Source organism: Panulirus ornatus, chromosome 10 (assembly GCF_036320965.1).
Source record: "Panulirus ornatus isolate Po-2019 chromosome 10, ASM3632096v1, whole genome shotgun sequence".
Lineage (NCBI taxonomy): Eukaryota > Metazoa > Arthropoda > Malacostraca > Decapoda > Palinuridae > Panulirus > Panulirus ornatus.
The window spans coordinates 44,939,514-44,954,075 of record NC_092233.1 but is presented as its reverse complement, the minus strand read 5'-3'; the positions used below and the strand labels follow the sequence as shown (position 1 = coordinate 44,954,075).

Below are 14,562 nucleotides of genomic sequence, written 5' to 3'. Positions count from 1 at the left end.
CTCTCATCCCCTTTGGTCGCCTTCTACGACACGTGAGGAATGCGTGGGAAGTATTCTTTCTCCCCTATCCCCAGGGATAATCAGAGAGGAGCAAGAGGCCTTACAAAAGGCATGGAATGTGCAGATCAGATTTTTGCAATGACTGTATAAAACTAACAAATTGTAAGAATGGATCTTGAAAAAGTGCAAGACAGTCGAGTCAAATTTTCTATGGAATGTATTAAGGATATATGGGGTAAGGTGACAACTGTTGGATGGTGTGAAAGCCTTCTAAAGAGGAACAAATGTATGTGCAAGTGTGGATGGAGAGTTGAGCTTTTTAAAACATATATGGATGGTATGCTCTAAGATATAAAAGCAAAACTAGAGAAAAGGGGTGTAAAGATGGAGTCTGGTGATGAGAACATTTTCAGATGATATTTGTTGTTTGTCAAGTGAAGAGATGCATAAGGTTGCAAGTGTTTTATTACATATATCAGCCTAAGCATATGAAGATAAATGCTAATAAATGTACAGTAATGGTGTATAAAAGGAAACAAACTAAAAATTCTTCAAAGCTATATCGAGCAAGAGAAAAAGTTTATTAAACTATATTTCAGAGATGAGGGAGGAAAGTTAGGAAAATATGACTAAGTTTTTGGGAACTATCATGGGTAAATTAGTGATGTGGAAGGTAAGATAAATGAGAGAGCAGCAAAGGGTAGAAGAGTCAATGGGTGCTTTACTAAAATAAAGAAGGGTTTTAGAAAGGTGTAAACATGGAAGTGAAGAAAGGATTAAGGGACAGCAGTCTTCCCAACTTTTACCTTTGCAGCCAAAACAAGGATATGGGATGAGTTACGAATCTAGGCAATGGACACGATTTACTTGACAGGGGTACACGTGGTATGAGTAGATGGAAAGAAAGTCATGGGGGGGATGTACGGGACATCTGGTATAGCAGTGAATGCCAGTGCATTGGTACATTGGGTGAAATATAATAATTTGAGTTTGAGCATCTGGAAAGAATGCAAGGTGGGGAGTTTACAAGGAGAGATTACAAGATAGTACAATTAGAGGGATTAGCATAAGAGGAAGACCACCTGTGATATAAGGAAGTAGAGTTGAAGGTTCACGGAGGGAGGAAAATTAAGAATGTGTGGAATGAAGTATGCAAGGGAGGTATTTAAGGGCAGAGATAAGATTTTTGTCATAGCCACTCCCTTAATGACAGTTCCCAGAGTGAATGGGCATCAGAGACATAGATATATGGATCCTAAAAATCACAAAATCAAGCTTAAGGAATTATGCACTGACCCCTCACAGTCCTCTGGAAAATTTTGGAAGGTGCACGATGATGGAAGGGGCCACGTTTGGGATTCACATTACATCTCTTACGCAGAAAGGAAAGGTACTTCAACTTGTTGCAGTAGAAAGAGCCAGACATGTTAATCTTTTCACATCTGTGGAAACAAGTGCGATCAACAAACACAGCACATTTTTTCATGACAATTACAGAGCATCTTCTACTATATCAATAGTTGACCATAAAGACAGACTAGGCAAAACCACAAAATACATATGAACAGAAAGACTCCTCAAATTCCCTTAATAGTTACTTTGGGGCAAAAGAGAAGGGGTAGACAGAATTGGAGATAGAAGGATAGAATGAGTTTGGTTTTCAGTGCTCAGGGCCTGAAAATAAGGAGGGCGAAGGCATGAACAGGACACATTGGATTTGAGCCATGTATGGAGTACTGCTCTCACATATGGGGTGGTTCTACCTTTGCATCCTTACTTGACAGTATCAAAAGCATTCGCAACTTACAAACTCTCCCAAGCTAACTTCATAATGACCCACTTGCCATATGCCACAATGTTGGTTCACTTTACCTCTTCTGTAAATATCACTTTGGTTTCTGCACCCAAGAGCTGGCTAACCTAACCACTTGTAAGACCATGCAATACTTGGCAAGCCACTGCATCACATGATTATAGTGGGGTCATTGGCAACTCAAGGATGGGGCATTTTGAAAACTCTCTCCCCACACCTAGAAGCTTTGGAACTCTATCTTCACACGTCTCCCAATCACTATTACCTGGCACATTTCAAAAAGCGGGGGGCCGGAAATCCTCCCCTCCTTGTATTAACTTTCTAAAATGGGAAACAGAAGAAGGAGTCACGCGGGGAGTGCTCATCCTCCTCGAAGGCTCAGAGTGGGGTGCCTAAATGTGTGTGGATGTAACCAAGATGTGAAAAAAGGAGAGATAGGTAGTATGTTTGAGGAAAGGAACCTGGATGTTTTGGCTCTGAGTGAAACGAAGCTCAAGGGTAAAGGGGAAGAGTGGTTTGGAAATGTCTGGGGAGTGAAGTCAGGGGTTAGTGAGAGGACAAGAGCAAGGGAAGGAGTAGCAATACTCCTGAAACAGGAGTTGTGGGAGTATGTGATAGAATGTAAGAAAGTAAATTCTCGATTAATATGGGTAAAATTGAAAGCTGATGGAGAGAGGTGGGTGATTATTGGTGCATATGCACCTGGGCATGAGAAGAAAGATCATGAGAGGCAAGTGTTTTGGGAGCAGCTGAATGAGTGTGTTAGCGGTTTTGATGCACGAGACCGGGTTATAGTGATGGGTGATTTGAATGCAAAGGTGAGTAATGTGGCAGTTGAGGGAATAATTGGTATGCATGGGGTGTTCAGTGTTGTAAATGGAAATGGTGAAGAGCTTGTAGATTTATGTGCTGAAAAAGGACTGATGATTGGGAATACCTGGTTTAAAAAGCGAGATATACATAAGTATACTTATGTAAGTAGGAGAGATGGCCAGAGAGCGTTATTGGATTACGTGTTAATTGACAGGCGTGCGAAAGAGAGACTTTTGGATGTTAATGTGCTGAGAGGTGCAACTGGAGGGGTGTCTGATCATTATCTTGTGGAGGCTAAGGTGAAGATTAGTATGGGTTTTCAGAAAAGAGGAGTGAATGTTGGGGTGAAGAAGGTGGTGAGAGTAAGTGAGCTTGGGAAGGAGACCTGTGTGGGGAAGTACCAGGAGAGACTGTGTACAGAATGGAAAAAGGTGAGAACAATGGGAGTAAGGGGAGTGGGGGAGGAATGGGATGTATTTAGGGAATCAGTGATGGATTGCGCAAAAGATGCTTGTGGCATGAGAAGAGTGGGAGGTGGGCTGTTTAGAAAGGGTAGTGAGTGGTGGGATGAAGAAGTAAGAGTATTAGTGAAAGAGAAGAGAGAGGCATTTGGACGATTTTTGCAGGGAAAAAATGCAATTGAGTGGGAGAAGTATAAAAGAAAGAGACAGGAGGTCAAGAGAAAGGTGCAAGAGGTGAAAAAAAGAGCAAATGAGAGTTGGGGTGAGAGACTATCAGTAAATTTTAGGGAGAATAAAAAGATGTTCTGGAAGGAGGTAAATAGGGTGCGTAAGACTAGGGAGCAAATGGGAACTTCAGTGAAGGGCGTAAATGGGGAGGTGATAACAAGTAGCGGTGATGTGAGGAGATGGAATGAGTATTTTGAAGGTTTGTTGAATGTGTCTGATGACAGAGTGGCAGATATAGGGTGTTTTGGTCGAGGTGGTATGCAAAGTGAGAGGGTTAGGGAAAATGATTTGGTAAACAGAGAAGAGGTAGTAAAAGCTTTGCGGAAGATGAAAGCCGGCAAGGCAGCAGGTTTGGATGGTATTGCAGTGGAATTTATTAAAAAAGGGGGTGACTGTATTGTTGACTGGTTGGTAAGGTTATTTAATGTATGTATGACTCATGGTGAGGTGCCTGAGGATTGGCGGAATGCGTGCATAGTGCCATTGTACAAAGGCAAAGGGGATAAGAGTGAGTGCTCAAATTACAGAGGTATAAGTTTGTTGAGTATTCCTGGTAAATTATATGGGAGGGTATTGATTGAGAGGGTGAAGGCATGTACAGAGCATCAGATTGGGGAAGAGCAGTGCGGTTTCAGAAGTGGTAGAGGATGTGTGGATCAGGTGTTTGCTTTGAAGAATGTATGTGAGAAATACTTAGAAAAGCAAATGGATTTGTATGTAGCATTTATGGATCTGGAGAAGGCATATGATAGAGTTGATAGAGATGCTCTGTGGAAGGTATTAAGAATATATGGTGTGGGAGGCAAGTTGTTAGAAGCAGTGAAAAGTTTTTATCGAGGATGTAAGGCATGTGTACGTGTAGGAAGAGAGGAAAGTGATTGGTTCTCAGTGAATGTAGGTTTGCGGCAGGGGTGTGTGATGTCTCCATGGTTGTTTAATTTGTTTATGGATGGGGTTGTTAGGGAGGTAAATGCAAGAGTCCTGGAAAGAGGGGCAAGTATGAAGTCTGTTGGGGATGAGAGAGCTTGGGAAGTGAGTCAGTTGTTGTTCGCTGATGATACAGCGCTGGTGGCTGATTCATGTGAGAAACTGCAGAAGCTGGTGACTGAGTTTGGTAAAGTGTGTGGAAGAAGAAAGTTAAGAGTAAATGTGAATAAGAGCAAGGTTATTAGGTACAGTAGGGGTGAGGGTCAAGTCAATTGGGAGGTGAGTTTGAATGGAGAAAAACTGGAGGAAGTGAAGTGTTTTAGATATCTGGGAGTGGATCTGTCAGCGGATGGAACCATGGAAGCGGAAGTGGATCATAGGGTGGGGGAGGGGGCGAAAATTTTGGGAGCCTTGAAAAATGTGTGGAAGTCGAGAACATTATCTCGGAAAGCAAAAATGGGTATGTTTGAAGGAATAGTGGTTCCAACAATGTTGTATGGTTGCGAGGCGTGGGCTATGGATAGAGTTGTGCGCAGGAGGATGGATGTGCTGGAAATGAGATGTTTGAGGACAATGTGTGGTGTGAGGTGGTTTGATCGAGTAAGTAACGTAAGGGTAAGAGAGATGTGTGGAAATAAAAAGAGCGTGGTTGGGAGAGCAGAAGAGGGTGTTTTGAAGTGGTTTGGGCACATGGAGAGAATGAGTGAGGAAAGATTGACCAAGAGGATATATGTGTCGGAGGTGGAGGGAACGAGGAGAAGGGGGAGACCAAATTGGAGGTGGAAAGATGGAGTGAAAAAGATTTTGTGTGATCGGGGCCTGAACATGCAGGAGGGTGAAAGGAGGGCAAGGAATAGAGTGAATTGGAGCGATGTGGTATACAGGGGTTGACGTGCTGTCGGTGGATTGAATCAGGGCATGTGAAGCGTCTGGGGTAAACCATGGAAAGCTGTGTAGGTATGTATATTTGCATGTGTGGACGTGTGTATGTACATGTGTATGGGGGGGGTTGGGCCATTTCTTTCGTCTGTTTCCCTGCGCTACCTCGCAAACGCGGGAGACAGCGACAAAGTATAAAAAAAAAAAAAAAAAAAAAAAAAAAAATTCAAAAAGCAGGTTTTCCACTTCCCTCAAAATTTGTACTTTCCCTTGTCTCCTCTTTTTCCTTTTAAAAATCCTCTATTATATCTCAATTAAGGCCCTGCCTTGACATGGACTTTTGTTCATGACTGGAGCCTCTAATGCTAAAAAAAAAAGTGTGCAGTCAGTGGACTGAACCAGGCTAAATAAAGCAGCCAGGGGAAACTACAAAAAGTCTGTGGGGCCTGGTTATGCATAGGAGGCTATGGTTTCAATGCATTACACTAAAGCTACAGGAGACAAACAAGAACTGGAGACAAGCATCAACAAACTTCAGGGAGAATTTGATGTTTTGGAAGGGGGTTAAAACTGTGAGACAAAAAATAAGGGCAAATGGTAACATTCGTGAAAGGAGCAATGGGAAAGTGATAAGCAGTGCTTTAGAAAAGACGATAGCAGTGAGAACTTTCAAGGACTAATGAGTGTTTGATGACAGGGTAGCAAAGTGCCACGGCAAGTTTTTTATTGAAAATAAGGAAAGGCAGTGAACACCTTGATTAAGATTAAATGTGGAAAAGTGGCTCAAGTTTGTGTACTGCAGTTGAATTTCTAAAGGAAGAGGGTTACTGTGTTGCTGACTGGTTAGCTCAAATTATCAGTGTAAGTATGGATCATGGTTAAGTGCCTTTGGAACAGTGAAATGCATGCATAGTGCCACTGTGTAAAGGCATGAGGGACAAAGGCGAGTGTTAATTACTGAGCTATTAGTTTGTTGAGAGTACTGGGTAATTGAAATGAGAGGACGGTTGGAAGCACAGAACATCAGATTGGGAAGGAATAATGTGATTCCAGGAATGGTAGCATAAGTGTGGATCAGCTGTTTGCTTAGAAGAACGTGTGCAAAAGTGAGAGAAGCAGAAAGATCTGTATGTGGCATTTATGGAACTGGAGAAAGCATAAGCTAGGAGTGAGAAAAATGCTTTGTTAAAGGTGTTACAAATATATGGTAAGGGGAGAAAAGCTATTAGTACCACTGAAGAGTTTTCACTAAGAATGAATGAATGTGTGTGAGGCAAGAGAGAAGAAAAGTAGTTCCAGGTTAAGGTGGGTCAATGACAGGTGTGCGATTATCAACATGGCTGTTTAATCTCTTTACGGATGGAGTTCTGAAGGTGAATGCAGGGTTCTTGGAGAAAGCAGCAGGTCTACAGACTGCTGAGGTTGGAAGGGGCCTTGGGGCGAGTCAGTTCCCAAGTCTGAGTGTGAAAGGAGAAAGTCGAGTATATATGAATAAAAAAGCCAGGTTATTATGCTTAGCAGTGAAAATAGAGGATATTTGGAGTTTGAGTTTGAATGGCAAGAACCTGCAGTTAGTGGAGCACTTTTGATACCTGGAAGTGACTATGGCAGCAAATGGAACCATAGAGCTGAAGTAAGCCAAAGAGCAACTGAGAGGAAAAGGTATAAGTGCATCGAGAATTGGAAGGAAAGAGAAGTCACAGTCTTTATGGGCAAAGATTGTTATATTTGACAATCTTGTAGTTTTCCAATCAGTGCTATTTGGGTGCAAGGCATGGGCCTTAAGACAAAAATGTAAAGGACTGGAAAAGTGTGTTGGAAATTAAATATATGTGGTGTAAGGAGAGTTGATCAAATAAGGAATGACGGGAAAAAAAAAGCGTGGAGGTAAGAGATAAAGAGGGGATGTGCTAAAATGGGATAGACTTATAGACATGAACGAGAAAAGGATGACTAGGAGGGTATCCATGTCAGAGGTGCAGGTATCAAGGAAAAGGAGGTAGAAGGATGCAGTGAAAGAGGGTGCAAGGGACAGAGCAAATTAATAATGATTGTGATTAGAAAGCTTTGTTTCCAGTGTATCATATATGACAGCTAGAGAGTGGATGTGAGCAAATGAGGTCATTTTTTTGTCTGTTCCTAACACTACCTCACTGATGTGGGAAATATCAAACAGATGAATACATATTTTTTTCTTTCCTACTTGATCGCCATTTCCAGTGTCAGAAATACACAAAGAATGCCCTCATTTATTCAACCATTTTCTAGCTGTCATGTGTAATAAAACAAAACTACAGCCCCCATTGATCTTTCCCCAACCCTGGTTCAATCCAGTGACAGCATTTAAACCCTCTCACTTTGCACACCACCTTGACCAAAACACCCTATATCTGCCACTCTATCATCAAACACATTCAACAAACCTTCAAAATACTCACTCCATCTCCTTCTCACATCACCACTACTTGTTATCACCTCCCCATTAGTCCCCTTCACTGAAGTTCCCATCTGTTCCCTTGTCTTACGCACTTTATTTACCTCTTTCCAAAACTATCTTTTTATTCTCTCTAAAACTTAATGATACTCTCTCACCCCAACTCTCATTTGCCCTCTTTTTCACCTCTTGCACCTTTCTCTTGACCTCCTGTCTCTTTCTTTTATACATCTCCCACTCATTTGCATTATTTCCCTGCAAAAAATCGTCCAAATGCCTCTCTCTTCTCTTTCACTAATAATCTTACTTCTTCATCCCACCACTCACTACCGTTTCTAATCTGCCCACCTCCAACGCTTCTCGTGCCACAAGCATCTTTTGCGCAAGCCATCACTGCTTCCCTAAATACATCCCATTCCTTCCCCACTCCCCTTACCTCCTTTGTTCTCACCTTTTTCCATTCTGTATTCAGTCTCTCCTGATACTTCCTCACACAAGTCTCCTTCCCAAGCTCACTTACTCTCACCACTCTCTTCACCTAAACATTCTCTCTTCTTTTCTGAAAACCTCTACAAATCTTCACCTTCGCCCCAACGAGATAATGATCAGACATCTCTCCAGTTGCATCTCTCAGCACATTAACATCAAAAAGTCTCTCTTTTGAGCGCCTCTCAATTGACACAATCTAATAACGCTCTCTGGCCATCTCTCCTACTTACATACGTACACTTATGTATATCTCTCTTTTAAACCAGGTATTCCCAATCACCAGTCCTTTCTCAGCACATAAGTCTACAAGCTCTTCACCATTTCCATTTACAACACTGAACACCCAATGTATACCAATTATTCCCTCAACTGCCACATTACTCACCTTTGCATTCAAATCACCCATCACTATAACCTGGTCTCGTGCATCAAAACCACTAACACACTCGTTCAGCTGCTCCCAACACACTTGCCTCTCCTGATCTTTCTTCTCATGCCCAGGTGCATATGCACCAATAATCACCCATCTCGCTCCATCAACTTTAAGTTTTACCCATATCAATCTAGAGTTTACTTTCTTACACTCTATCATATAATCCCACGACTCCTGTTTCAGGAGTAGTGCTACTCCTTCCCTTGCTCTTGTCCTCTCACTAACCTCTGACTTTACTCCCAAGACATTCCCAAACCACCCTTCCCCTTTACCCTTGAGCTTCGTTTCACTCAGAGCCAAAACATCCAGGTTCCTTTCCTCAAACATACTACCTATCTCTCCTTTTTCCTCATCTTGGTTACATCCACACCCATTTAGACACCCCAATCTGAGCCTTCGAAGAGGATGAGCACTCCCTGCATGACTCCTTCTGTTTCCCCTTTTAGAAAGTTAAAACACAAGGAAGGGAGGGTTTCTAGCCCCCCGCTCCCGTCCCCTTTAGTCGCCTACTACGGCACGTGAGGAATGTGTGGGAAATATTCTTTCTCCCCTATCCCCAAGGATAATATTATTTCACCTAATTGCTCTCCCAAGATTGTTCTTCCAGACTGAAACACTGGAGTAAATTGAAAACACATCATTTAAGAATAGTTTAAAGAGAAACACATGATATAGTCCTTAACCTACCAGAGTTAAAAATAAAAAAAAATGCATGGTTGGAGCATAATGATACAATATTCTATGGATGTGGTAAAAGATTAGTGGACAAACACTTATTACTAGCAAAAACATACCAGCATATTGCAGTGTATACCATCCAAAATACAGAACATACATTCAAATGAGATGATAAACCATCTTTGAAACATAAGATTTATGGCCAATCAACGAAGAAAATTGCCTCCTAGTGCACTTGCCAAACAGTCTCCCAAACAAATACATCAAACAGCAAAATGAAAAACTTTTTTAAGCCAAAAACATTTAACATGATAAAATAACCAAGAAATTAGTTGTATAAACTTACCCAGGTATCAATAAAAAAAAAGTGCTGGGAGCGAACTGGTGAGACACAATACGAACATAGTGAAAGATGAGCAGGTGTCAGCACTTGAAATTAACTGAAATGTAACAGATGATTCGATAAATATTTCACCATTTGCTCCCAACGTAGTTTTTGAATTTCTCCTTTGTAAGTTTCAGTCTAATAAATGTTCCCTGGTTGTTCTATTTCTATATATTTGTTCTTTACATTTCATCAAAGAAATAGCTTTTTTCATTTAACTATTACAATGGTAACATACTGGTTTTGGGGAGACTGACCTGGTGAGAGCACTAGAGCAAAATGATCTTTTTCATTGCCTATGAACATAATCTTACATTCAATATCAATTTACCAGCTCATACAAACAATTTTCACTGTACACAAGGCCTTAAATGTTTGAAGGAATAGTGGTTCCAACAATGTTGTATGGTTGCGAGGCGTGGGCTATGGATAGAGTTGTGCTCAGGAGGATGGATGTGCTGGAAATGAGATGTTTGAGGACAATGTGTGGTGTGAGGTGGTTTGATCGAGTGAGTAACGTAAGGGTAAGAGAGATGTGTGGAAATAAAAAGAGCGTGGTTGAGAGAGCAGAAGAGGGCGTTTTGAAGAGGTTTGGGCACATGGAGAGGATGAGAGGAAAGATTGACCAAGAGGATATATGTGTCGGAGGTGGAGGGAGCAAGGAGAAGAGGGAGACCAAATTGGAGGTGGAAAGATGGAGTGAAAAAGATTTTGTGTGATCGGGGCCTGAACATGCAGGAGGGTGAAAGGAGGGCAAGGAATAGAGTGAATTGGAGCGATCTGGTATACCGGGGTTGACGTGCTGTCAGTGGATTGAATCAAGGCATGTGAAGCGTCTGGGGTAAACCATGGAAAGCTGTGTAGGTATGTGTATTTGCGTGTGTGGACGTGTGTATATGCATATGTATGGGGGGGGTTGGGCCATTTCTTTCGTCTGTTTCCTTGCGCTACCTCGCAAACGCGGGAGACAGCGACAAAGTATAAAAAAAAAAAAAAAAACAAGGCCTTAAGATACTGACACGAAATTCAATGCATATATAAATATCTGGAAGTCAATGAGCCCCATAAAGGATGTTGGAAGAGCTGAGAGGTTAATTCCTAAACAAACACAGCATAAATGACTTCAATAAGATTGGGCCAGGAACTATGTGCAGGGTAAGCAAAAAGTGCTAAAATGAAGGATACCAGTGAATATGCAACAACTATACCAAAGAACTACTTATCAGAATTTCCATTTACTATTTTTGGCAATTAGATACCTAACGAGACCTTATCAGAAAATTTGACGTGGGCTTGAGGTGGCACTGAGCTTTGGTACAGGTACAAGTTTTTGCCAGCATCAAAACTCCCAAGCACCTTTAATAACCACATATAACATGATAACCTTTAATATTTCATTCTAATATATACATGGCATAAGAAACATTCAGGGTATACCATGCAAAGGTTTGTGGGGCCTGGTTGTGGATAGGAAGCCATGGTTTTGTTGCATTACACAATAACTAGAGAAAGGATGCAAGTGGAAGACGCCTTTCTTATTCTGTTCTTGGCACTACCTCGCTAATACATGAAACTGATCAAATGTGAAAAAAATATTCAAGAGAGATTTAATTAAACTGCTTCACTCACTTTGGAGGCATGAGAAATTTGTTTAAAAGCAGGTGAGCTGGCAAACATGAATGACGGCTGTGTGGAATTCATTTATAAAACATTAGTTGGCAAGAAGAATCTCAAAATATATTTTTTTTTTCATACTATTCGCCATTTCCCGCGATAGCGAGGTAGCGTTAAGAACAGAGGACTGGGCCTTTGAGGGAATATCCTCACCTGGCCCTCATCTCTGTTCCTTCTTTTGGAAAAAAAAAAACGAGAGGGGAGGATTTCCAGCCCCCCGCTCCCTTCCCTTTTAGTCGCCTTCTACGACACGCAGGGAATACGTGGGAAGTATTCTTTCTCCCCTATCCCCAGGGAATAATATTTGCCACATAAAAAATTCTATCTAAATATCTAAGGTTAAAAATGTACATTAACGCCATCTCTAATTTGTCGAAACTACAAGATTATGTGACACTACATGTCTGAACCATATTTCTTTAATAATGTAAATGTGAAATCTTGCTTTACAGTCTTCATCTTCCATGGAGTCCAAGTAAAAACATGGATTTATTCAAACAAAATCACAAAAGTGCACCACAAACCTAGGTCTATATCTCTTCCATACAGAACATGCATTGTGCATACTAAGGAAGATTTTCCTACTCCTCTGAAATACACAATGCCTTGGTTACCTTTCAGTGCTATATATCTACAAAAGTGGCAAGCATGATAAGTCAAGAAAATCAAAAATAAATGTTTACCTTAAAACAACAACACGCTGTCCTGCTAGTGTGTTCTTGGCAACAACAGCAGCCAAGCGACCCAACAGGTGCCCACTAGCATCTATCAGGATTGGCTGAAAACAAAAATAAAAAAATACTTAGCTCATACCACATACTGCCTTCACGTACAGAAAAAATCTTACCAAACTCTATAACAGGTGCAACTTGAAAGATCAAGAGATAATGCTTCTTTTACAAATCGGTAAAAGCATAAGAATGTCAAGCATTTCTTTTCATGTCATAAACTACATACTTAGCTCTACAACAGGATGGATGTAATGGTAGGACTTTACCCTGCTTCAAGACATCATGAATGTCACTAAAATTATACGATGAAGTAGATTTAACACATTTCTAACAGGTGTCCACTTGCACTACTATGATATGCTAAGATTAAAAAAATTGAAAAATAAAAATTTAGCTTAAAACTGGTTATTACTACATACTGCAATCATAAAAAAATTAATACTATAAATTGCATAAACAAAGAAAAAATAAAACTGACTAAAGGAAACCATATAAATGTCATGAATCTCAATTTCCATATTTATCATGTATTATACTCAGTCACTGTCTCCTACGTAAATGAGGTAGCGAAAGGAAACAGACGAGAGAATGGCCCAACCCACCCAAATACTCATGTACATATGTAAACGACCACACATGCACGTATACATACCTATACATTTCAATGTATACATACATATACATACAGACACACAAACATATACACATGTACATATTCATACTTGCTGCCTTCATCCACTCCCGTTGCCAACCCAACACACATAAAAATCAGTACCAACCTCTCCCCAAGCACGCAAGGTAGCGCTAGGAAAAAACAAAGGCCACATTCGTTCACACTCAGTCTCTAGCTGTCATGTGTAGCGCATCGAAACCACAGCTCCCTTTCCACATCCAGCCCCACAAAACTTTCCATGCTTTACCCCAGACGCTCCATATGCCCTGATTCAATCCATTGACAGCACGTCAACCCCAGTGGACCACAACGATCCAATTCCCTCTATTCTTACACGCCTTTCACCCTCCTGCATGTTCAGGCCCCGATCACTCAAAATCTTTTTCACTCCATCCTTCCACCTCCAATTTGGTCTCCCACTTCTTGTTCCTCCACCTCTGACACATACATCCTCTTTGTCAATCTTTCCGCACTCATTCTCTCCGTGTGACCAAACCATTTCAATACACCCTCTTCTGCCCTCTCAACTACACTCGTATCATAACCAAACATCTCTCTTACACTTTCATTACTTACTCGATCAAACCACCTCACACCACATATTGTCCTCAAACATTTCCTTTCCAACACATCCACCCTCCTCCGTAAAACCCTATGCCTCGCAACCACACACTATTGTTGGAACTACTATTCCTCAAACACACCAATTTTTGCTCTCCAAGATAACGTTTTCTCTTTCCACACATTCTTCATCGCTCACAGAACCTTCACCTCCTCCCCAACCTGTAACTCACTTCTGCTCTATGGTTCCATTCACTGATAAGTCCACTCCCAGACATCTAACACACTTCACTTCCTCCAGTTTTCTCCATTCAAACTTACATCAATTAACTTGTTCCTCAACCCTCTGAACCTAACAACCTTGCTCTTATTCATTTACTTTCAACTTTCTCCTGTCACACTTTTCCAAACTCAGTCACCAACTTCTGTAGTTTCTCATGAATCAGCCACCAGTGCTGTATTATCAGCGAACAGCAACCGACTTGCTTCCCAGGCCCTCTCATCCCAAACAGACTGCATACTTGCCCCTCTCCAAAACTCTTACATTTACCTCCCAAACCTTACCCAAGCCATGAACAAATTAATCATTTCATATTTCAGTACCATGAGGCAATAGTTTCCTTCTCAAGGCTCATCAATTACTTGCTATAACAATACCCACACTGATGTGGTGAGATGAATGTAAATGAAAAAATGCTCTACTTCCATCACATGTGGTAAAAAAAAAAGCAAGTGAAAATTATAAAAAAGCGTGTTATACAGGTAATTTCTTTTCATTTGCTCATGAAGCACCAGGCAAATGAGGCAAGTTATTCTTTCCCCTCTTCTATACAGATTTCAATCACTTTTAAATAGATTTGCAAACCAAATGATCTATAAAATCTAAACAACCTTTCCACACATTCTCTCAGAAGAGAGGATAGCTTGACAAAAAAGGATGTCATGAACATATGGTAAAAGGAGAACAGGAAGACCACATTGGAGATGGAGAAATGGAGTGAAAAGATTTTGAGCGAATGGGTAACATGCACAAGGGTGAAGGGTGTGCAACGTATAGAGTGAAATAGAATAATGTGGTAAGCAGGGATCGACATGCCATATACAGACTGAGCTAGGAAATGTGAAGCATTCAGGGTAAACCATGGAAAGGTCTGTGGGGCCCGTTTGTGGACAGGGAGCTGTAGTTTCAGCCCATCACACACAAAAGCATGAGTTTGGATATGAGCAGATGCGGCCTTTCTTCATCTGTTCCCGGCAGTACCTCACTAACACATGAAACAGCCATCAAGTATGAATAAAAATCTCAGTAAGAACCAGGTAGATGTTTTCTATCAGCCATACACACAATACAACATTTGTAGTCCATCAAATGACATAAATGAA

General features: G+C 41.1%; 1 protein-coding gene across 1 annotated transcript in view; it reads right to left on the bottom strand.

Annotated features, from left to right (window-relative positions):
* RpL13A (ribosomal protein L13A) overlaps nucleotides 1-14,562 on the bottom strand; it is a 67,763-nt gene that overhangs the window by 41,645 nt on the left and 11,556 nt on the right. Inside the window, exons 2-3 of the mRNA XM_071665814.1 lie at nucleotides 11,898-11,992; nucleotides 1,297-1,442 (exon numbers count right to left, since the gene is read on the bottom strand). Coding sequence (XP_071521915.1) covers nucleotides 1,297-1,442; nucleotides 11,898-11,992 — 241 coding nt within the window. The remainder of the gene's footprint in view (nucleotides 1-1,296; nucleotides 1,443-11,897; nucleotides 11,993-14,562) is intronic.